General features: G+C 39.3%; 1 protein-coding gene across 1 annotated transcript in view; it reads right to left on the bottom strand.

Moving 5' to 3' along the window:
• Nucleotides 1–3,189: 3,189 nt before the first annotated feature.
• Nucleotides 3,190–23,941, bottom strand: part of LOC129101695 (coiled-coil domain-containing protein 60-like) — a 32,521-nt gene continuing 11,769 nt past the window's right edge. The window contains 8 exon segments of the mRNA XM_054611599.1: nucleotides 3,190–3,487; nucleotides 5,007–5,196; nucleotides 5,375–5,521; nucleotides 6,593–6,733; nucleotides 8,845–8,911; nucleotides 12,619–12,805; nucleotides 16,529–16,616; nucleotides 18,741–18,845. Of these exon segments, the coding sequence (XP_054467574.1) occupies nucleotides 3,314–3,487; nucleotides 5,007–5,196; nucleotides 5,375–5,521; nucleotides 6,593–6,733; nucleotides 8,845–8,911; nucleotides 12,619–12,805; nucleotides 16,529–16,616; nucleotides 18,741–18,845 (1,099 nt within the window). The 3' untranslated portion in view covers nucleotides 3,190–3,313.

Here is a 23,941-nt window from a genome sequence, read left to right as displayed (position 1 = left end):
TGGTTTTGAAGCCTCGAGTTCGACATTATGGCCATCGCCATCTTGGTTTTTGGTCGTTGCCATCTTGGTTTTATGCAACCAGAAGTGACGTGGTAGCAACCTGTCAATCGCAAGATAGCCACCTCCAAAAGCATACTCTGACTTTTTGTTTATTTTACTCTAAATTGACAATTATTTACTAAAAGAACATCATGCTGTATTGAAGAAGACTTGAAACTAGAGATTGAGACCAAAAATGTATGTTTACAATGTTTACTGAGGTAATAAATTAGGTGAGAAGTATTTTTTCTCATAGACTTCTATACAATCAGACCTCTTTTTGCAACCGGAGGAGTCTTGGTCATTAGAAGGAATGTATGTTTAAGGCAGCACTTCAGTATAGGCTACCCTTTTCAGATCTGGAGGTCTCCACCTCGTAGAGGGGTCGGGTGGATAGGTGGGCCTAAAAACACCGGACTTTCACCCAGGAGACGTTCATGTCTGGAGTGAAACCAGAAGTCAACGTTGAATTCTTTGTCACGTAGCTTCCATACTCAATAAACACTACTTCTGTAGTTGTTTTACTATAAACCACAATCTTTTCCTTAACCTAACCAAGTAGTTTTGGTTGCCTAAACATGGCAGGGGCTTGCACTGTTTGCTCGTGTTGCTGGACATTTGTGGGAAAGCGCCCCAAAAAATAACAAAATGAGGTAAGATATCAAACAAACTGCTGTATTAGGACACATTGATCTATTTACACCAGCTTGCTCATGCTCACTTCAACTAAGACTGTTCTTCAGCTTCAAACCCCTTTCTATATTTGATTCATGTGCATAATTATACCACTTTAAGCCCACTGACTTGCAGCTATATTTATTAATAACACTTTTATTTACAATCTTCCACTTTATTCCGTCTAGTCTTTGTGCCCTGAGGCACGAGTTCTAAAACCTGAGAGAGAAGTTCAAATGAAAGAATCCTTGTTCCCCCTCAGGTTTTTCTCTGCCGCCCTGCACCCCACCATCCCCCCCTGCCCAGGGCTAAGCGAGGGGGGTGGGGGTTGGTTGAACACAGCTTCCAGACTGTGAGGCATTCCTAAAATGAGTGCTAGCTTGTTGCTCCCCCCCCAGTTCCCGATCCCGCCCCTCCTCTTCCAGGCAAGACACTTTTCCCCTTTGACTCTCCGCTGCTCTGCAGACTGACGTACAGACAACATGCCCAATCTCAAGTGGAAAGAAAACTACAGCACATGTTATCGTGAATGGATAAGGAGGACTAGAAGTTACTAGAAGTCATTTACAAAAGCACGAGTTGGAATAACACATATTGACAATGTGCTCCTTTTAATCATGTTTGACAAAAAAACATTATTTTGCTCAAGGCATCTCAACCACATTAGGTCCAAACATTCATATCACATGATTTCGGTCACATTCACTTTCAATTCCTCCAAAATGCTGATCGAGGCAATGAACAGAGAGTTTATTATGTTTATCTAACAGGCACGGTTGAAGGTCAGCCTTTTTTTTTATTCACAACACCGTCAGGAGGCGAGGTTAAAGGTCACTGTGCATGTTTGGCTGGGTTCAACAGCACAACTGAGTGTTGGTATATGAGGTTGTTTATCCATTATCCGATCGTCCCTTTGTCATCTGTGGATTGCACTTCAGCAGTAATGCTGACCTGTAATGTTTTTCCATGTAAATTGAAACAGTTTTACTGCTCTCTACAGACGGCTAATACTGTGTGTTTTACAGCACATTTGCTAAACACACTGACTCAAGAAGATCTTTGCAGGAAAAGGTTCTTGCAAACAGGAAAGGGTGGGTTTTTACAACAAATTTCACATTGGGCAACACCAACAGTGTTTTTTTTTTCTTTATTATATAAAAGAAGAAGTGGTTAGTAAGCATGAGTAGCGATGGCTGCTACGACAGAACAGACAATGGAGGGGGCCACATACAGAAACACTTAATGCATCAATACAATGTTTGACACATAGCACAATAGAAAGATTCTATGAAAATATGAAATGTTCACTGGAGACTTACAGGGAAATGCGTTAGAAAAAAAAAAAGCAGGCTTCCAGGAAAACATTTGGTTGTTCTTTGTAACCTTTGACTGATTATTGATAGGTATGTGGCTACTCTACTTCCTCCTTCCTTCCTTCCTTATTGTGTGCCTGCATGTATTGTTTAACCCTACCTGTACATAGGTGGGACCCCGTGCTCATAAGTGGAAAAAAGCATTGAACCAGGGTATCTGCATATTCTTAGGTATTTAAGACCTTTTTAATACCTCTTAAAAGGAAAAAATAATACCATTTTGCAGCAATAAAAGAAATCGACAATCTAGTCCACAGTATACACCGTTATTGAGTTTTGTTGAATTTGCATTTAACTGAAATATTCCGGGAACATTAGCTAACATAACTCGACTTTACTGTGGGAAAGAAAGTACTGAATGCAGTCTGGTGACTGGTAGTGGGGCCTCCAGGCTTTAACAGAGGGGACATATTCTCAGTAGACAAACTATCAGAAGCAGCCAACTACTATATTGGAAAAGTACTTTTACTGCTTGTTATTTTCAGATATCATGTGAGACTCCAGCGCTTTACAACTCATTATCCCAAGTTTGAATGTTTTGCAACAAGGCTTACATCGCGTCTCGGACATATCGTTGTCGTTGGCCAACCACTCGGGAATTTAACGATGGTTGAGCCCGCTCAACTCACGCTTTTTTCTTCTTTTTCTCCTGCCGCAGCCTTAAAATCTTAAACTGTATAAACATGTTTTTATTCTGGGTTAAAATGATCACAGCCACAAAAGGCGTACCACCAAGCTGTACGGACTGTACGCTGCTCATTTAACGTACAAACAAATTGGTATCGGAAGTTACAGACCGGTCATTGTTGTGGGATATAGAATAATAGTATAATAAAACATAAAAACTAAACAAGAAAATAGAAACACTCAATAATTACGGCCAAGGTCAAATTGAATGCCTCCCCTCCTACAATTCCAGACAGATTCCAGACATTTTTGAATATCAAAAACTAAATTTAAGACATTTTAAGACTTTTGAAGGCACCCTGATTGTACCTTTAATGTAATTGTTCCTTTTCTTTGGGCAATTTCTTTTAACTATGAAATAATAACAATTGGGTCTTTTGGATTTATTTGTTACTTATTGTTGATTTGTCTTTCCAGTCAGGTGAATTGGTGAAAATGCAAGATAACTAACCCTTCTTGTCACTTTTACTTATCAATTTTTGCCCCGTTACTTTTGAGACAAATTGTATTACTATTTCAGCCTTGAGCTCACATTTGATTTACAACCCTGGTGTCCCTGTGTTCCCTTCATCTGTTTGTCCTCCAGGTCTTAATGAGTGTGGTTCACCTGGTGTTTGCGGGGCGCCGTGGCTCTGCGGGGGCAGAGTGACCCTTGAACACAACCAGGAGTCGTACTCGTCCTTTGGCATCTGGACAACATGCTCCGTGGCAATCTGACAGAGAAGGAGAGTAATGGAGGAGGGGATAGTTTAAATAGAGATAGACAGAAAGAAACCAATACCTGGTGTCGTCGGTTTAACGCTTTATTCTATTATTGGTTATTATTATTATTATATATTGAATTTTTTGTATTTGTTGTTCATTTCGTATTGATTGGTTTTGTTGTGTTAAATATGGACATGTTTTATGTGGGTTTGGGCCTCATTGTTGAGCTTTCTGTTGTTTTATTGCCTTGCTTTTTCTGCTTTGTCTGTCAAAGCACTTTGTAAACTCTGTTTTTAAAGGTGCTGTATAAATAAAGTTATTATTATTATTAATATTACCTCATACAGTCAAAAGTAAGAAATAAACAACAAAAAAACTGATTTTTAAAGAGTCATTGACACAAGAGATACTGGACAACATCTGTCTTATAGATGGAAGTTAAGAGCAAATCTATGTTGACTTTGTAAAATATACTGCTGGCAACCAAACCAAAATATACTTTGGTGCACCAAACTTTCCAGACCTTCCTGAAGTTCTCCTTCTGAGCCAGTAATGGAAACCTAATACATCATCTGTGGTCTGTTTGATTCAGTTCTGAGGGACACACTGCCACATGCTGTCCTGAAAGAGGAACACGAAGAGAAATCAGCCAGAGCCCGACCCTCTAAATCAGTGAACCAACTTTACTGTCCTCTGGTGTCATTTATCAGCCGGCCTTCCTGTCATTACACCGTCAGCTATCTGCTCTGGAGTCTGGAAAAGGGTCTATTGCCCCTCATTTCTGACCGGTAGAGGCGTGTTCAGAGGTTCTGGAGTCTGTTAGTTAAGGGAGTGGGGCTCGTCTCTAATTGATGGTTTGGTGGGAGTGGTCGAGAGTTTGCTTTCGGGCTTAAAGTTGAGGGGGGAGGATGAGAGGAGTTTAACTAAAGCCCACAATTGAATCTCTTTTATTTAAAATGGACCTCGTGGAAATACATCATTACAGACGACTTATGGTGGGAACAAACGAGAAAATGTTTAATCTGCTAAACCAATTGCAATAAGAATCTGGCAACAATTACCTTCATTCAGAAATGTAATTGTAACCCAGAACACAGGATCACCTTCAAAGCTCAGATTCCAGTTGTAAAGATCAATGTTACATATAATTGTGACAACTTCAGCTTATCTTTCAATTTGAGTCTTGAACTCCACACAATCTTTGTACTTAGATCAAGCAGAGTTTTGTTCCTAGAATATATCAGCCAACTCATTTTGACCAAATGTTTAATGATTTAAGACTTAAAAAAGAATCTGTGCTATTTTTATTTCTTCTTCTGTATACATGTCTATGAGATCTTTGCTCAAGCTTTGACATCAATGTGAGTTCATTCATTTACTTATAAAGCCCTTAAAACTATCTTAGTTAATTATTTCATTTCATTTTCTCAGTATAAGCTGTGGGAGAGAAATAATCATTGTGTTGCGGCTATTCCTTGAGGATTTCTAAAATGTGTGCCAGTTTCCTTTAGCTTTATGTTTGTGTACCTGGATGGCCACACAGAGCTCAGGCAGACAGAGCTCCCACAGCTCAAGACCCCCGAGCACCTTCAGGAAGACCTGAGGTCGAACCCTGAGCGTCTGCTGCTCTGCAAAACCACTCAGCTTCTCCAGCACCCGGCTCACCGCTCGCTCCCTGCACACCTCCTCAGGCAGGCTGCTCAGCAGAGTGGACAGCCTGGAAGTAAATGACAGCATGGGTGTCAGATCCACTGATAGCGTCATAAGAATATGGTATTTATTAGCTCCAATGTGCATGTTAACACATATGTCATATCACCTCAACCCCAGTAAACTTCCCAAACCCCCCCCCACCGACATTCCTCACTAGATAATGTCTTCAACAGGTTGCATACCATATATTGTTGCCGTGGTCGTTTTTATTGCGGGTGTTTGGTGCCTTCGTCTCTGGGGACTGGCAGGTCACGTGACAAGGAAGGCCATGGGATTCAGTCACGTGACACAGAGCTCGATATCTCCGGAGGCCGCTGTTTAACCTCTCCCTGGATGGGAGAAGAAAAAAACGAATTAAAATCTAGAATTACTGCCTCGTGGTAGTCTGCCTCCGTTTACCAGCCAAGTGTCAGTTTATATAGATGTCTGTCTAAAACATCATCACTTTAGTTATGGCCATCAACGTTTTTTGTGAGCTCACAGTGACCTTTTAACATCCAAAATCTAATGAGTTCATTTTTGACCCCAAGGTGGACGCTTGTGCCAAATTTAAAGAAATTTCCTCCTGGCGTTCCTGAGATATCGCGTTCACAAGAATAGGACCGACGCACGGAAGGATGACCTGTAAACACAATGCCTCCAGCTTTTCCCAGCTGAATAGTTTTAATTAAGACGATTCTTTTTTGGTAGAACATGTCCTCTGATATGAATGTTTAAATGAAGTTGTATCTTATTAAATATGTGCTGATTTGTATAAATCAATATTTGCCATGTTTTTAGGTTTCAAATGTTGTATAAATCAGGCTGTGAATGACCATAAAACTTACCCAGTTGATAACTTACATTTACATAAATATGCAAATTAGGAATTATCTAATGCTAACTTTTGGTTTTCATTTAGGAGAACTCTACAGACGCAAAAAGACTAAGTAGTAAAATCAACACCTTAATGTGAAAAAATCCCCAAATTAACCAGTGCATGAAAAACAATGTTTTGCCTGTAGTGTCTCGCCTTACATATGTATTTGACAGAACAAACATGTTTGTAACACGAGTAGTAGCACCAGTCTGAGGAATGTTTGGGACGTTTACCCTCAAAGTGAAAGTAAAGCAAAGCCTCAGGGAGTCAGTGGGTAAAAGTCTGTGATATCATAAAACACAATAAGATCACTTCATTCTTATGACAAAACACCTTCATTCCGGTTGATTTAAAAGTTCAGCATTAGCGAATTTTTGAAAACTATTCCTTTAAATATCATTCAAGATCATCGATTCATCCTGTGAAGTTTATCATTTTTGGGGAAAGAAGAATAATTTAGTACTTGATACTTAAATGTGACAGTTGTTAAAAAAACAATAAGACGGAATACATTTCTTGGTATTGGATGTTTTTGTCGGACCTGGCTTTGAGCTCCAGGACGTCGACGTAGTGCTGAGACATCTCCTCAACCTTTTCGTGGAAGGCAGCTTTCAGCTCCCGCAGCGCGGCGGCCTTGTTGTCGATTAGATGGCTGATGGCTAACGGGGGTTTGGCAGGACAGCTGGATGTAGGAAACACAAGACAAACAATATTTAGTGTTGTGTTCTTTGATTTATAATCAAGATGAAGCTGTAAAATGTGTCTTGTTTGCCAACTTTCTGAAAAAGAACTGTGTCCGGCAAAAACAGTTTTATAAAAAGGTATTTATTTTTTGGTGCTTTGACTGGTCTTGTCTTGGGAGACCTTTTATAAGGTCAACCAATGTGGATTTGAACATGTTCAAGCTGAAAATCTGCACTTTATCCTAATAGTTGTTGTTCATTGTATCTTTATATCTTTGAAAACATTCAAGCATTCATATGAACTGTATATATAACTGTAATATTTAGACAGTGACAATAAGCCGAACACTGTAGGTTACATAGAAGTAGTTGAGGTTATTTTTGTCATGGGTGCGGTTGAAGTCGCACCTTTTGGGTCGTCAAACTGGAACAGAGGACGGTAAACCAGCAAGACTTGCTTATAGGAGAAACTGTTAAAAGAGGGATAGGTCACTGTTGACAAAAGCGAGTTTGGATGTAGCAATTAACGGCCAAAACACTTTCACATGTGTTCTCGTGAACTAAGTTTTCTTTGACATGTTTTGTGGGTATTTGCGCCCAAATATATCCGTTTATTTCACCGTCAGGAAGATCATGAAATTGGTTGCGGGTGTGGGCATGTGTGCGTGCGTCCGTCTGTGAGTGAGTGAGTGAGTGTGCCCCTCCGTGTCCGTCCACGGCTTATCTCGAATTCCGCTGCAGCAAACTGCATAATATTTTGGGTGGCCTGTTATGAATGCATGATCAAGGTCCTCTCTGAGTTGTGGTAACCTACACTTTCTCAAAACACTTTTTATGACTCACAACTCTTAACAGACCCCCCAGCTGGTAGGAGCAGCTAGTGCTAACACAGCTGAGTGCGCCGCCGACGCCTAGCCGCTACTCTCCGCCCAGAGACACAGTGCGGGGTAAACAGTTTGCTCACTTGTATTGTTTTGGACGATGTGTTTGGCTAAAATTTAACAAAACTAGCAGTACACACACTGCTTAGAACATCTACGCAACTCAGACAACTGGGATTATTTGCTTTTGGCATGATTGTATGAAATGTATTTAACAGCGATTGCTTGCATACACTGCAGCTTGTTTTGGAGTTTGAACAAAGTGTGTTATAGGACACCTTTCTGCCCTTTAGTGTCTAGACGGGGGGATTAGCCAATTGTTGGTTTTATTCATTCAATCACAGTCATTGCAGACACACCTGGCGGAGATCTGTGCTGTACTGAGTGCACCTTTCCAGTTATGAGTGTCATATGCTGTTTTATTCAATGCTTTTTTCTGCATTTATATTAATTGTACACATTTTGGTTGCATAAAGAAAAGTGGATGGATTTGAATGCACCACAAATGCATTTTTGAAGTGTTAACATTTTGCACATGAACCATTCAAATGTTGATGCAGACTTTGCTGGCACAAACCCACAATTACTGCAAAAGCTGGCTGAGAAAAAAGCCATCTGGAACATGTAATCAGCCATTGAACGGTGGTAATCATGTGCAGCCAAGGTAAATATCAGGTAGAAAGCACCAGCGAAATGTCCTTGATAACATTTTACAACATGCCCTTTTGTCCCAACCCCCAACTGATGTTTTATAGCACATTCCTGACATAGCCTTTCAGATCACTGCCTTTAAAGCTCCTGAATAGGCCAGAGCAGGAATGAAGATGAAGGGGGACTAAAAATAGAAACACAAATGGAAAAAGGCTGTCCACCACAAGAGTACAGGTTGAGCTGCCTCTCTTCTGCTCTTCTTCTCTTTAGACATTCCAGGGTCACGGGAATGTCGCTGCTTGGTCATGAGGGCTTGGACTTTTGTCCCCTTTAGGATTAGCTGCTTTTGATCTAGGGAAATAAAGCCCTGGCTGCAGTTAGGCCTCATAATGGGAGCCCGGCCCGGCCCGGCCCGGCCTAGAGGCAAGGCAGCAGTCAGGGGTAGAATTTAAGGATTTATGGCAGCAGGCTGGTAGCTGTTATCTTTTTATACAATGTTTTTATTTCCCGGCTGCTGGAATAAAAAGTCAGGTGACAGACATTCGGTTAAATTGTAGATCCTTGCAAGATGAACTTACCTGCTGGTTTGTGAGCTCTGGCCTTTTGTCTCAACTTTCTGGTGGACATTTGGCAGTGTCCGGAGACCTAGAGATTAAAAAAACAAAACTTTATCAAACCATTTTTTTCCATCTCTCCTTGTCTCTTCCATCACTGCATTTTATTAAAAATCTGTGACTCTCTCTTCCTTTCATTTTCATGATTCATTCATGTGATGTGGAGTTGAAGGGAAGCAGAGTTGCTGAGTCAGGAGTAACATCAAGTCTGGGTTTGTTCACTTTATGATTCAGGAATAATGTCTTAGCCCAGTAAGGCTCCACACATATTCAACGCAACACCCCCACACTCCTACACGCAGCTGCAACCTCCTGCGTGCCATCCCACCCCAACATATCAACAACAGAATTAATATTTAATGTGTAACTATGAGTAATTTATGACCCCTCAGGTCACCTGGTAAACCTGCTGAACTCAAGGGTCAATTCATAAACAGGTACACACACACACACACACACACACACACACACACACACACACACACACACACACACACACACACACACACACACAGCTTTTAGTTGTTTCCCCCCTGATGATTGTTTGTATAATGAGTGTTATGACCTTTGTAACTGGAACATGTATGCACCGTCCTGTGTGCTTGTCGTAAATGGCTATTTTTCTCTTTTTTCTCCGTCTTTCTTTCCTTTTTCACTTTTATCCAAATCACATTAAGTCTGAATGAAATATGTTTTATAAACACAGCTCTCCTCCTGATAGATTTCCTGCCCTGTGCTGACATGAATCTGAGGTGCAACAAGATGATAAAGGAAGGAAAGAAAAAAGCTTTCATACATTTTCTTGTGAATTATTGAATACGTTCACCACTTCAGGCCTGTAAAAAATCCATCAAATAAAAAAAATCTCTTTGGTTGAACTCTTTACAATCCACACAGGTTGGGAACTGCATCTCCTTTCTAACCAGAATGTTTACAAGTTGCTAACCGAGACATGTTTCCCTGCCCCCTTCATCAGAGGAATAGAAATAGAAATAATGGAAGTATAAGTCGGCAAAATTGTGCAAAAAAACAGGTTTGATCTTGTGCAAGTATTAGTGTTATTCCTGTATTTCCACAAAGTAAAACAAAATTATGAAGACAAAATATATCCCTGTAGGTGTTATGTTTTCATATCTGATCTCACAGCTCCCCCTGGTGTTCACACGCTGCTACTACACCATGAAATTGACAAGTTTATCCTCTATGTAATCCCACTGAAGGATCAGCTGCTAGTTTCTACATAGATGTCACACACGGTGATGACACACATAAATCTTCATAAAGCTTCCCGAGAGCATAAAGCATTCATTAAAGTGTTAAATACCGGCCTTAATGATTCAACTTCTCTTCAAGCTTTGACAAAGATTAATCACAGTGTGGCAAATCGGGCTGACGAGGCGCTTATTAAAATGTATAGCATGATTTCTCAGGAGGAATAGCTGTAAAAAAAAAAAAAAAAAAAAAAAGAACTGCAGCCAAAACTGTAATAGCCAATAACTTTTGCAAATTGGCTGGCTTTAGATTGAATAAATAGAGTTCTTATTTTAATTATCTCAAATTAATGCAGCGGATTAACTATCTGTGCTGCTAAAAAAACAAACAAAAAAACTACTGAGGGAGGCATTGGAATGCAAAATAAACCTAATTATTCAAAGTTTGACAATTCCTTTTTTCATCAAAGAGTTCTCAAAGCATAAAACTCTTTCAAATGCATTTACCAGGCAAAACAATGTAGTGTGGGCAGAGCCGCACATCTCCAGTGGCCAATTTCTGGATTTGAAGCATAACTCTGGGGATTAGCCTGAACAGCAGTTAATTGCTTTAAAACCAATGGCGCTGAATTAATCCTTTGATTTTTGGACTCCTTTTATGATTAGAGCGAGAGCGTAGGAGGGAGGGAGGGAGGGAGGAGTGGAAAAAAGTATGTGAGAAAGAAAGAGTAATGGAGATGAGAAAACAAGAACACAACAACCTGACAATGACTCAGGCTAGCTGTCTGTCATCAGGAGGTAATGATGTGAAACCTGTAATCTACAGGAGTGTGTGTGTGTGATCAGATGATTTATTAATACTACAGTCTGAAGCCTGAAGCAGTGCATTCTGGGAGTCTGAGGGGGCAAGGTATGAAAGGCTCTGAGCTGAGTAGCTGAGTAGTGTGTTGAACAGAACCAGCTCTTATTTTGGTTTCCATTTCAGACTCAGCAGGTGGTGGGTAAGTGTGTGTGTGTGTGTGTGTGTGTGTGTGTGTGTGTGTGTGTGTGTGTGTGTGTGTGTGTGTGTGTGTGTGTGTGTGTGTGTGTTCATGAGGCTGGACAGGGAATTGCCATGGTGTTTTTTTTTCTTTATCTCTTTCTCTAGCTGCAGGAATAAAGTGACTTTTTAAGGCCTTGTGATCATAAGTTCATTTCAAACTGCTGTTTCTATGACAACAGGGCTGAGTTTTCAGTGAATGTTTGAAGAGAGTTTGAGATTCCTATATTCAGGGTGAGGGTGTTTTTGTGAAGAGAGATTGTTTTGGGTGGTTCCTTTGTTCCTCTAGGTCCAGTTTTGGGGTGTAATGTTGACTTTGGGTTACAGCTGTCGTGACATGAGAAGTCAAGAAGTTTAGGATATGCTTGAAATGTTATGTTCTATTTTTTTTTTGCATTTCAGGGTCGTGCAAGGAAAGGAAAGAGTCAAAATGTCTTTAAAAAAAGAAAGATTACATAATGTTTAGAAAGACAAAAAGTTTTCTTATTAACATATAGCAACTGAGACCATAAAGTCAGGTGTAAAATGTTTACTGAGATTATAAGACTTCTACACAATCAGACTTCTTTTTGCAACCAGAGGAGTCGCCCCCTGATGGCCAGTAGAGAGAATGCAAGTTGAAGACACTTCCCCATATCCAACCTTAATGTTCCTATAAATAAGAGCATGGATCAGAATAAGAATTAGGCTAATGTAAGGAGTATTAGGGTAAGGCCTTTTTAAAGGTAAGGGCACATTTAGGGTTACTCTTAGGATATAGGGAATGAATAAGGTCTTTGTGAGAATAAAAACACAAACATTGGTATGGTGGTCCATTTGTGTGTCTTTTGGTGAGAAATGGAAAGTCTCTATAGTATGCTGTGTTTCCCTACAAGTAAAGAGATAAGATAAGATAAGATAAGATAAGAAGATAAAGATAAGATAAGATAATCCTTTATTAGTCCCGCAGCGGGGACATTTGCAAGATTACAGCAGCAGAGTGGATAGTGCAAACAAGAGATGTAAGTAAAAAAATAAATAAAAATTGATCAAAACAGGTATACTAAATAAGTACACACAGTAAAGAATAATGAATAAGTAAAAATGTTAAATGAGCAATAACTACAATAGGATATAAAAAAACAGACAGAATTGTTAGTTAATATTGCACAGATTATATATATATATATATATATATATATATATATGCACGGTGGATATATGGATTTATACTTTCAGATTCTTGGGATGTGTGATCTACTGGGAGCAGAGTTGGTTGTGCAGCCTGACAGCGGCAGGAAGGAAACAAATACAGTTTGTATTGAAATGTGTCTCCTATGCAGACTGTGGACATTTACATTTGGTGCAAGCATGCAAACTAAAATGTGATTCAATATCTTACAAATCGCCCACCCTCCACTATACATGTGCCTCATTTACATAAATATGTAACCCTTTAAAGGAGCCTGTTTGCTTTTCGTGATCTAACTTCTGATTTGGACGACTAACCCTCTGATGGAGGTCGGTCTGGAGACTCCGTGTCCTCCTCAGCGACCTGGACCAGAGAGGACACACTGCTGCTGCCCACGGTGACGGAGGTGAGGGCGAAGAGGGAGGCCACGCTCATGGAGGACTCCCTGCGGATGTAGAGGCGAGCAGAGGAGCTGCGACGGCGCCTGGGTGGAGCTCTCTGAGGCTTGAGGGGGAGAAAAAAAGAGAGATACGTTTTTAAAAAAGGGCATTTGTTTAGTTTATTATCTAAAAATGCAACTACAAACTACTGTTTGTTTCAACCCATAGAGGTCAGTATAACAAAGCTTTTCTGACAGATTACAAATATTGCTTTAAACTGGGTCCTAATTGTAATTTAAAAGAGAAATCCCCTGTTGAATAATATCATGATGTTTGATAATTTTCTGTTTTGTTACATATAATATAAATGTGGTGTGTTTTTGCCTTTCTTTTTAAGGTTTTTCAGTTTTATACTATATACTATACAACTAAACTATATATCATTTTATTTTAGCTGTATGTTTTATTGTTCACTTGTAACAGTGTATTCTTGGAGTTATAGCATTTAGTGATCAGGTGTTTGTGTTTCTGGTGTAATATCTTTATCTCAACCTGCATTATTTTATGTTTTCTGATTTGTTGTTCCTTACATTTTCCAGGTTTTCTTTTGAAATGGACCGGAGCTTGTTGCTTTCAGTCAAAGGTAGACATTGTGGCGTGAAAACCAAACATAATAATGCACTTCATCATCATACCGTTGCTATTAAGTACCCAAGCAATCACCTCTCTTGTATAAGGTGCTATATTTGTATATGTATGTATTTACCTATTTATCTCATTCCTTTTTCTCATTACATTTGTGCAACACAATTGGAGATACTGTCACTTACTTTACACACAATTCTCGATTCACATGTATAAAGTACTTTATTTTATTTATGTTATCACTTTTTAATCTTACACTTTATTAGGGCTGGGCGATATTTTTATATTATATCGATATTGTAATATGAGACAAGATATTGTTGATTTGGGATATATTATTATGGCGTAAGTGTCTTTTCCAGGTTTTAAAGGCTACAATACAGAACAATACAATTTTCTGAACATACCAGACTGTTATATTATTTGCCTTTACCCACTTAGCCATTATATCCACATTATGATGATTATTATTCATCAAAAATGGAACTATTTTGTGAAAAGCACCAGTCAAACCCTACAATATAAATTTGATATGATATATTTTGATATTTGGTTTTCTCCATATCACCCTGCCCTTCTTCTTATTGTCATTCTATCTCATTATTGTCGTTATTTTTTTCTTTTATATGATTAGTTCTCTTATTATTATTGCCGAGTCGACCCGTTCTCTCATCAAAAACATTTCATAGTACTTTTGACCCTGTGTTAACCTTCATATGACAAATAAAACTGAACCTTGAAAACACCGTACAGCTTCCTGCACAGACACGCGTCACTAATGGCTACAACACCACCTACTCCAAACACAGCGCCTCTAATGGCTGTCTCTCATTGTCCTCTATTGTTTCTCCTGTCAACACAGAATCTGTAATTGCCTCTTTTCTCCTCGTGTAACTGCTGCTGAATGTCAGCACAGAATGGGGACTCTTGGTGTTAGTTCTGAGGGACTGACTAAAAACCTGGCCATAACTACTGATGCTTTTAAATCTTTCAATGTTTGTTTTTAGTATTTTGCACCAAGCTCCATTTTCTCCACACTAGAAATATCTCAGTGGGATGTCTAGCCATCTGCGTTTTGGCCGGTTATTTGTGAGAAAAAGTAAAAGCAGAACAACAAACAACTAAAAGAAAAAAGTGATTTGGCGGAACTTTTCTATAATAATAGCATTTCTTTTTTTAAAGTGAGAATTCGTTTTCCTTCAAGCCTGAAGCAAATTCTTCAATTTATATCAGCTTCCTGTGGAGAGTTCTGATCCCCATACAGAAATATGCAAACACACACACACACACACACACACACACACAAACACACACACACACCACAAACACAAACAACAAAGCTGCACACACACAAACACAAACACACACACAAACAAACAAGCTGACACACACACACACACACACACACACACACACACACACACACACACACACACACACACACACACACACACACACACACACACACACACACACACACACACACACACACACACACACACACACACACACACACACACACACACACACACAGGTAGATCCATCTCCCAACTAAAGGACGACATATGAGCAACAGAAAGGAGCCAGACGTGTCTCTCCCCCTCCCCCCCCTCCCCTCCCTCCCTCCTTCCCCCTCCTCTCTCCCCCCATGCCCTTCCCTCTCTCCTCCCTGTCTGTCACAGAACACCAGGGCCTTAAGTGTGTGTGACGCTCCCATCAGCCTAATTATCAGCGTGGAAGGAAGCACGACACCTCGGCAACTGCTATCCAAACGTCCTCTACTGCCACACACTGACATCCAAGAAGGAGCAAGTGTGTGTGTGTGTGTGTGTGTGTGTGTGTGTGTGTGTGTGTGTGTGTGTGTGTGTGTGTGTGTGTGTGTGTGAGTGAAGATGTTTTTTGCTTTTGGAGTCAGTCAGTGAGTGTAATCATGCATGTTTGACAGTTTAAGGAAATGAGCCTCCGCATCAAGATTTAAGGTTTAGAGTCTATTAGTGCTCGAGCATGTTGCACCTGACTTTCGCTTTTACTGTTTTGTGTGTGTGTGTGTGTGTGTGTGTGTGTGTGTGTGTGTGTGTGTGTGTGTGTGTGTGTGTGTGTGTGTGTGGTGGGTGTCACAGTGCAGGATTTCTCTCTTTCTGCACAGCGTGGCAGGTAGAGGACTTTGAAAGATAAGTTCTGTGCAAAATCCAACCTTCTGCTGAGATCAGAGTTTGTCCAGAACTCGGAGGAGGGACAGACGGAGAACATGAATACCCATTATGGCCAAAAATTATAAGCTCTGGCTTTAACACCAAACTGGAACAAAACGCTCCTTTATGACCCTCCCTTTGTGCTCAGGGGGTAATGTGGTGTTGAGACGTGACAGGGCCGTCGCCAAACTGTTGGCACAAAGTCGGAGACACACTATTGTTTAACACAAGGGTCGGCTATCTTTTTGGTATAAAGCGCCATTTTTTTAAATATGCGCAACATCAAAAGTTATACCTTAAACGTATCTGTCATTTTATTCCATGAAGGCAACGTCCAAAGCAACTTTTAAATAAAACATTTTTCTGCGCAAGAAAACATTCACATCTGAGTCAAAATCATGAATCCTAACCACATTCAACCAAATCTCGTTCTGCAGAAAATAAGTTTTACAATTTCTGCAACGAGTACTATTCAATCAGAGGCAGAGTAAAGGTTAAAAAAAAACAGGCAGTGCAACAGTCAATGGCTGTTTAAGAGGCAATTTAGCATGTAAATGAAAGGGCAATTCAACATTTCCCCCAGAAATGTCTGCAAGTGCAACAGTGCGGCTCATTATTGTGTTTTAATAGTATTGGGCAAAACTAATGGAGAAAATAAATAAGACTTTGGCTGAACAGGCAATAGTTTGAAGTAGAAGTTTATTATTAGTTTTTTTGGGGGGGGATTTATTGAAAATAGAAAATCGCCACTTATCCTTTAACTGGAACTTGGATAAAGTGCACAGAAGTACGATGATGGCATGTCCGTAAACATTTGGCTATATAATTCAAATCCAAAAAAAAGAATAAATAATAAAAATACTAGTAATACTAATACTAAAAATAATAATACTATAATAATAATAATAATAATAATAATAATAATAATAATAAATGATATAATGAAAATAAAAAATGAAAGAAAATTATATATAATAAAAAAGAAAATTGTAACTAGGAGTGAGGGATACCTTGGTTGAAACAAACTGCTCCCATTTGTTCTTAATGGCTCTTTCTTTTTTCAGCGCCTTAATGGTGGTCCTGCCTCGGCCAGGGTCTCTGCGAATGGAAAATAATCGCCGCTTTTGTGACACATTCATCAATACGGTGACCTTCTGCGATTCAACACTAGTCGAAAAACATGCCTTTAAGGCAGAGACAGCTCGTGAGTCGCTCCAGCCATTATCAAAACCATAATTCATCTTATCCTTAAAAAACGTTGGTTTAGATTGATTCCCGGCATCAGAGCCGCCGGCCCGGTGGAAAGCCCAGCAGTGTCGTAACCTTGTGATAATGTTTCATTTCATCCTCTCCTTGTCTTCCTGTACAGTAATACCTCGGCTGTATCATTTGGTCCATAAAGCTTAAGACTTTCTGGGAAATTGGATTTGAAGCTGAGTGAAGGCCCTGGAGGCTGTAACACGACAACGTCTGGGTACAAAAAAAAAAGCTCTTTGTAGCTCTTTTCCTTCCTTTCCTTTTCTGTTTCATTTTGCTCAATCAATTATTCAAGGCTTACAGTACAATAACACGCCTGTACTACATCCTACAAGGAGCTGTTGTGACTGATGGCGGTACAGTCGCCTTTAAACTTCATGAATTAATCTATTCTCAAAGTCCAGGTCTCCTCTGACACTTGGTGAGAGACCATAAAGATCATCATAGATCAATATCAAGGCAAGAAAAAAAAAAAGACCTTGGAAAGAACTGCCTTTGAGGAATTAAAGTGGCCCTATTATGCTTTTCCACTTCCCCCTCTTCTTTAGTGTGTTATATATATTTTTGTACATGTACACCCTCAGAAGCTCCTGAAACGGCTCCATTGAATTCTCTCCTTCACTTCTGTAACTTTATGAGGTCACAATGTAACTTTATGTGGTCATAATGTTACGGAAGTGACATAAAACTCCTTCCGGCTAGTTTGGCCCTCAAACAACAAAAGAGAGAGACGGAGCTGAGGAAGCGTTTTTTGAAATGTGAAACGTTGACCAATCACAACAGAGCGGGCTAGCTGACCAATCAGAGCAGACTTTGCTTTCTGGAGGGAGGAGCAAGCGCTACAACGGAGCGTTTCAGAGAGAGGGTGAGAAGAGGTGCTGCAGGACAGCCAGGATGAGAAAAACAAGGTGGATTATGAGCATTAACGCATGTAAACACGTTGTAACTGTAACTTGAGATAAAAATATGCACCCGGAAAATAGCATAATAGGGCCTGTTTAAAGTAGACTACAGATGCAAAGTAACACTAAATCCTGTGGGTTTAACATGTGACTTTTAGCACCACATGCTGCTGCCTCTGCACTTTCTCTCCGTTTCCTCACTCTCGACGCCCCGTGGTGGGTCAATATCACGGGAGCTGAAACCTTGAGGGGAGTTTTGGGGTTGGCGAAGATGGAAGAATGTAATCTCCTCGCTAAGCCCGGACCCCCTCCGGAGCTTTGGACTTTTTATATTTCATCCAGCACTGTCAGCTCCCCGATCGCGGCCACCCATCATCACTGGCCGCTTCCACAGTACAGAGATGCAGCGTCTCTCTTCAGGTGGCTTTGCTGGTTTCGACAGAAGTTACTCATCGGTTGTCGTGCAGAGGTCAGCGCCCGTAACGAGACGATCGCTGATGGATGTGTCACTCATGCTGCTGTGTTTTAGCCTCCCGACTGAGGCCCGAAGGAAGAGGAATCACTCTTAAATAGTAAATGACAGTTAATGTATTATGTATGGAGTCCCCGACATTATCCTAAACGCTCTGCGTGCTTTAGTGTCTCATTGCTCACAGTGATCGCACCATTATTTTGTCAAACATGAACACTCTCTAAAATGATTATTTATTCATAAGCATAAACATTACACAGGTGATGTTTAAACCAAAAATTCAAAACATATTCCAAAAGAAACAAAACAATTCAGATGCACTGTTTTGGCCTTAAACTTAAATACCACGATTTAATGAGACGTGATGTCTGTAAACTCGTTCACAGAAGGTGCATTGAAAACATTTTCCACCAGAGTCAATGCAAAAAAAGTAAAATTGTATTTGGGCAAAACAAGTCTACGAGTTTTAAACAGGAAGGCCTTTAGGCAGCTTTCTTTTTAAAGCAACTTCTTACTCGTGCGTTTGCTTTAACTGACCCCTTGTAAGTTGCGTGTGGGTGGGAATGACCTTTGACCCCCAGAAGAACTTACTTGGGGTCCCAGCAGGCGGCGAGCGGGCCGACTCTGCCGTTGCGGTCCAGAGTCAAGGCCTCCAGCAGCCAACTCAGACAGCAGAGCTGGCGGTAGATGACCTTCCTAAAACAGAACACAAAGACGGGGAACATCGACATCTACTCGGAGGTTTTTGTTTGTCTCAAAACAGTTTTATGATAATAATTCCACAAGATACAGTGAGCAAAAAAAAATATTCCACATGTCAAAAAATAATATTGCCATTTTTACGGCGATATCATTTTAACAGGAGGGAAACACTCGTCAGGGGAACTTCAACATTACAAAAGGTGGGCCTATACGCTATATATGCAATTGCGTAGGGCAATGCAAATCTTTATCTACATTTTTTTTGTCACTAGAAAATGGCTGTGGTAGTTCATCTTTGATATAAATAAGAATTTGATAATTCAAATGAAATATGAGTTTCAGGTGAATTCCAGATCGATACTACAGGAGTTATGTCGCCCTCTGGTGGTGGTTTGCATTCAGAGTGCAGTGAGAGAAAGCTTGAAGCTTTATACAGTGAAATAATATGTAAGATAATGTTTAAATGTACGTAATACTTTGCGTTAAACACTCGTAAAAAACAAAACTCCATTCATTGATTGAAATTATTTCTGGTTGGCTAAAAATAAAATCTTTATATTAGGTCTCATAGTATTGTCGTATGTTATTAACGATAGTTTATAACTAAATCTATTGAAAAACACAGTTCTGGCACAGTTCATGAAGTTTAAAAACTCATGACAATAAACAATTTAATATTGGTTTTAATATTTTGCAATATCTTGAAAGAAATAAAAAATGATTACACCCCAACTGTTTTGAGGTATTGCAATGACATAATTCAGCATTTATGTGTGTCTCTCTCTCTCTCTCTCTCTCTCTCTCTCTAACACACAAACAAAAAAATGTGTGTGGCCCCCAAAATAAAATCTTGCCTCGGGGCCTCTGTTATCTAGAGCCGGTCCAGTCTCTGAAAAAGTCAATTTTTTTGACATTTTCGGTTTAGAGAAAAAGGAAACATAGAGAGAGAGATATGTATCAAAGGTCAAAACTGTCTGTCTTCAAGAGGTCAAAGGACAACATGCAGGATGTGAATCATTAAGCAGTATAGCCAATAAATAACACAGGCATTAACAATTATTTGGTTAATGTATACAGCATATCTCCTCTCTTTAGTGAGAGCTCCTTGTGAGTTTCTGTGACCTCCAAAACTATGAAGATAGTTTAAAAAGAAAAACTTTTCTGAATTAAGATTTTTCTCCTCATTGTTTGATAGAAAATTAAAATAGACGGACAGATTATTTTGTCTACAGCTTTACATATAATACATTATTTTCTGACTCACGGCGATATATTGTTGGTTATACTGGGTGTCTGTAGTGAGATCCAGTACCACAATCTCCTGAGCTTATTGCCTTGCTCAAGAGCACCTTATGAAAAAAAAGCTTTAGGGAGGAGAGTTTGATAGCATATTCATTTTTATCACTACTGTACACCTGTGTACCACAGTAAAACATTTTATATCGTATTCCCATATTTTGACTTTTGCACAATTGTATGTTTATATCTTAGCTTCTCATTTTGACGTTTAACTGTGTCATTTTGTGTCTATACATATGTATGAGCCTGAGAAGAGAGAATTTCATCGCCAATGACTGCTTTGCTGAAATTAACTGTACATTATTTCCTTATTTTACTTTATCGAATGGAACTACCTGATTAAATAATGTCACACAGACCTTTTATGTTGTATTAGAAGTACTTTTAAGTGCTCTGAATCACTGCCACCAAGACAAAAGTTATGTTTTTGATTGAATATCACTACATTAAAGTGGCCCTATTATGCTTTTCCACTTTTCCCCTCTTCTTTAGTGTGTTATATATATTTTTGTACATGTAAAAGGTCCATAGAGTGTAAAACCTGAAGTCCTCCTAAAAGGAGTTACCCTCCCCCTCAGAAGCTCCTGAGCTCCTGAAACGGCTCCATTGAATTCTCTCCTTCACTTCTGTAACTTTATGAGGTCACAATGTTACGGAAGTGACGTAAAACTCCTTGCGGCTAGTTTGGCCCTCAAACAACAAAAAAGAGAGACGGAGTTGAAGCTCCGGAGGAAGAGTTTTTTGAAATGTGAAACGTTGACCAATCACAACAGAGGGGGCTAGCTGACCAATCAGAGCAGACTTTGCTTTCTGGAGGGAGGAGCAAGCGCTACAACGGAGCGTTTCAGAGAGAGGGTGAGAAGAGGTGCTGCAGGACAGCCAGGATGAGAAAAACAAGGAGGATTATGAGCATTAACACATGTAAACATGTTGTAACTGTAGCTTGAGATAAAAATATGCACCCGGAAAATAGCATAATAGGTCCTGTTTAAGTAAAAGTGGATTGCCCCCTAACAAAATATAGCCACTGCAAAACCAATCACACTGAATATCCTTCAATTCCAGTCAAGTCTTCTATCGCAGGTAAAACAAGTGGATTGAAACATTGACACAAGAGGCACTGACTCCTCCATACAAGAGCTGCTGTAGCGGCAACATATGCAAAACACGCTGTCTCTCTTTAAAGCGTGGTTACAGAGTCACCTGCAGTGAAGCGGTGCCGTCCATCACAACGACACTTTCACGCTCCGGGTCTTTACGACCGCATCCATTCCAATGATCTCTCCAAACACATCAAAACACACAATATGAATTCTGCTGCTGTCCTGGGGTCGCTCCGAGCTCTTTTCATTATCGACCGGGGCCGTTTGTCTGCCAGGCTAGATCGTCTGCTAGATTAGGATTTGTCAGATGTCAGGTAACAGCCTTTCGAACAGGAGGTTGTTATTTTTCCAGAGGTCTCGCCAGAAAACAAAAAGGCTGCACTCTGGCAGTGGCAATAAAGCAGTGTTGGAGGAAATGCGTGTTGAGTTGGAGGTGATGTATCGCAAACACAGGGTTGTAGATTTGTCCCTGTGGAGCACAGATGGATGTAAAACACAGAGGATTCCTGTGTCTGTGAAGACGGGTAAAATATGTGTAAACATATATTGGCTCTTTAAAAAACTGCTGGAACAGGTATCTCTTAGTTTGAAAGCTAAAATGTTCCTGCTTTGCCATTAAATCCTCTTCAAACACATTTCAATTGACACGACTTAAGGCAGCAACGTCTAAATATAAAGCCAGGAATCTGTCTCTCTGTGTTTTCTTTGCATATCTCGAGAATCGTTTTGTCCAATCTACACTTGGTCGGTTAATTGACGGACACCCTAGAGAGTGCTTTGTCCAATGTGGTGCAATTTGGTCACTTGGTGGCGTCTTAACAACTAGATTTGAAAAAAATCATGCAAAAATTGAGGAAATTGAGGTACTGTGAAATACACTTAAATGTGAACAGGAGTCTGTACTGGCTAAGAGCAGGTTGTACGCCATTCAGAAGCTGATATCACAATATCATCCAAGGGTTTTTAATAGTCTTCATTGGGATCAACAGCATTTCTTTAGCCCATTAAATGTATTAATACAATCATTATAATTACTCTAAAATATATAATCACTTAAATTTGACTACATGATACTACTTCCTAAAATTTAAAACTTGAAAAATGATGGTTTTTTTTATCTTTGTAAGAGTGCTCTCGACCAAACGTTTAATAAGAAAATGTTGGTGAATCCCACAAATCAGTGCATACTAACAAAATATTAAAGTACATTTGTTTGTATATGGCTTCCTGCACGAGGCCCAATGTGTGACACAGTATTTCACTTTTGTTCAAAAGCCTGAACTTGTGGATTGTTTGCAGCATCAAATCCTCCGTACAAGATCAAAGCAGAGCAGAAACCACTAAATGTTGCTGTTGTGAACCAGAGTTCCCGGTGTGTTTATTGACAGCCCACACCTGAGTTTTCTAACAAGGCGGATTTGTCAGAAAAAAAACTTTCTCTGACGTGTTTTTTCAGAAAAGGTTAGCTCCGGTTCACGGGGCATCAAAGGGAGTCTGCCGTATGAAAGAAATACAAAATGAAAGCATCCCGAATATCTGTCAGTGTCAGATGTTTTGCATTAAATATTCAGCAATCTGCCTGTTTGTTTTCCTCTGTTTGATGTTTGCTGAGGTGTAGTAACACATCTGTTTGACATGAATCAAACGGATGAACACTGGCAGACACAAGAGGGTGGAATGAGTGCAGTGAATCCTTACAATCTAATTCTTTACAAACAGCTCGCCTTCTTCTTTGGGGCTATATGGGGCGTAGAAAATACATCACAACCTATGGCCTCCTGTAAACGAGTTTGATCAATATGATTGGTGCAAATACTCAACAACTCTCAATTATTGAAATTAGAGAGAGAAACCGGAGAAACAAGAAAGATAAAAAAGACTGTATAACACTTGTTCTGATGTATATGTCCATAATTCATTATAATCCTACTTTTAATGTATTGTATATGCTTATAGCACTGTCATATATAGTTATAAGCACGCATTAATATCCGCAACGCTTTATAACATTAAACATAACACACTATAAAGCATTTTTATAATGACTTATAAGGTCAAGTATCATAATACTCATAATTGCTGGTCACTCACTATCATCGTTTATTATAATTCCCATAGTTCTAATACATTCTAATGTTATTTATAAGCATTATAATCACTGTTATAATGCATTATAATGTGATTTTACATTACTCTGAGTGATCATTGTTTGCTTTCAGAAAAGTGAATAAAATCTAATTAAATCTAAGCAAGAACAACAAAAAAACATTGTTAAATTAATCTTTACTTAAAGCAAACAATGGTCACTTAGAGTCACTTTACAATGCATTAATAAAATATTATAATGTCTTATGACTATGGAAATTATAATATACTATCAACATTGCAAAACAAAATGTCAGCAAGTGACCAACAACTATTAAGTATTTTGATACTTGACCTCATTTTAAAATGCTTTAGAATATGTTAAGATTATTGTTATAAAGCATTATGGATATTCATGATTTATTGAACAGATTATAATGTATTATAATTATGTTTATTGTTAATTTGAGACATTAGCATCATAGAAAATATTTTATCTGTCCTCCTTGAAGACCTTCTTCTGTTATATGCAGAGGAAATACAGCTCCAAATCTTCCAGCTCCATCTACCTACACACTGCATATGTTTACGTGCAGCACCATA

Source organism: Anoplopoma fimbria, chromosome 13 (genome assembly GCF_027596085.1).
Source record: "Anoplopoma fimbria isolate UVic2021 breed Golden Eagle Sablefish chromosome 13, Afim_UVic_2022, whole genome shotgun sequence".
Taxonomy (NCBI): Eukaryota; Metazoa; Chordata; class Actinopteri; order Perciformes; family Anoplopomatidae; genus Anoplopoma; species Anoplopoma fimbria.
Note: the sequence above shows the minus strand (reverse complement) of the source record. Positions and strands in the feature narration are given on the sequence as shown.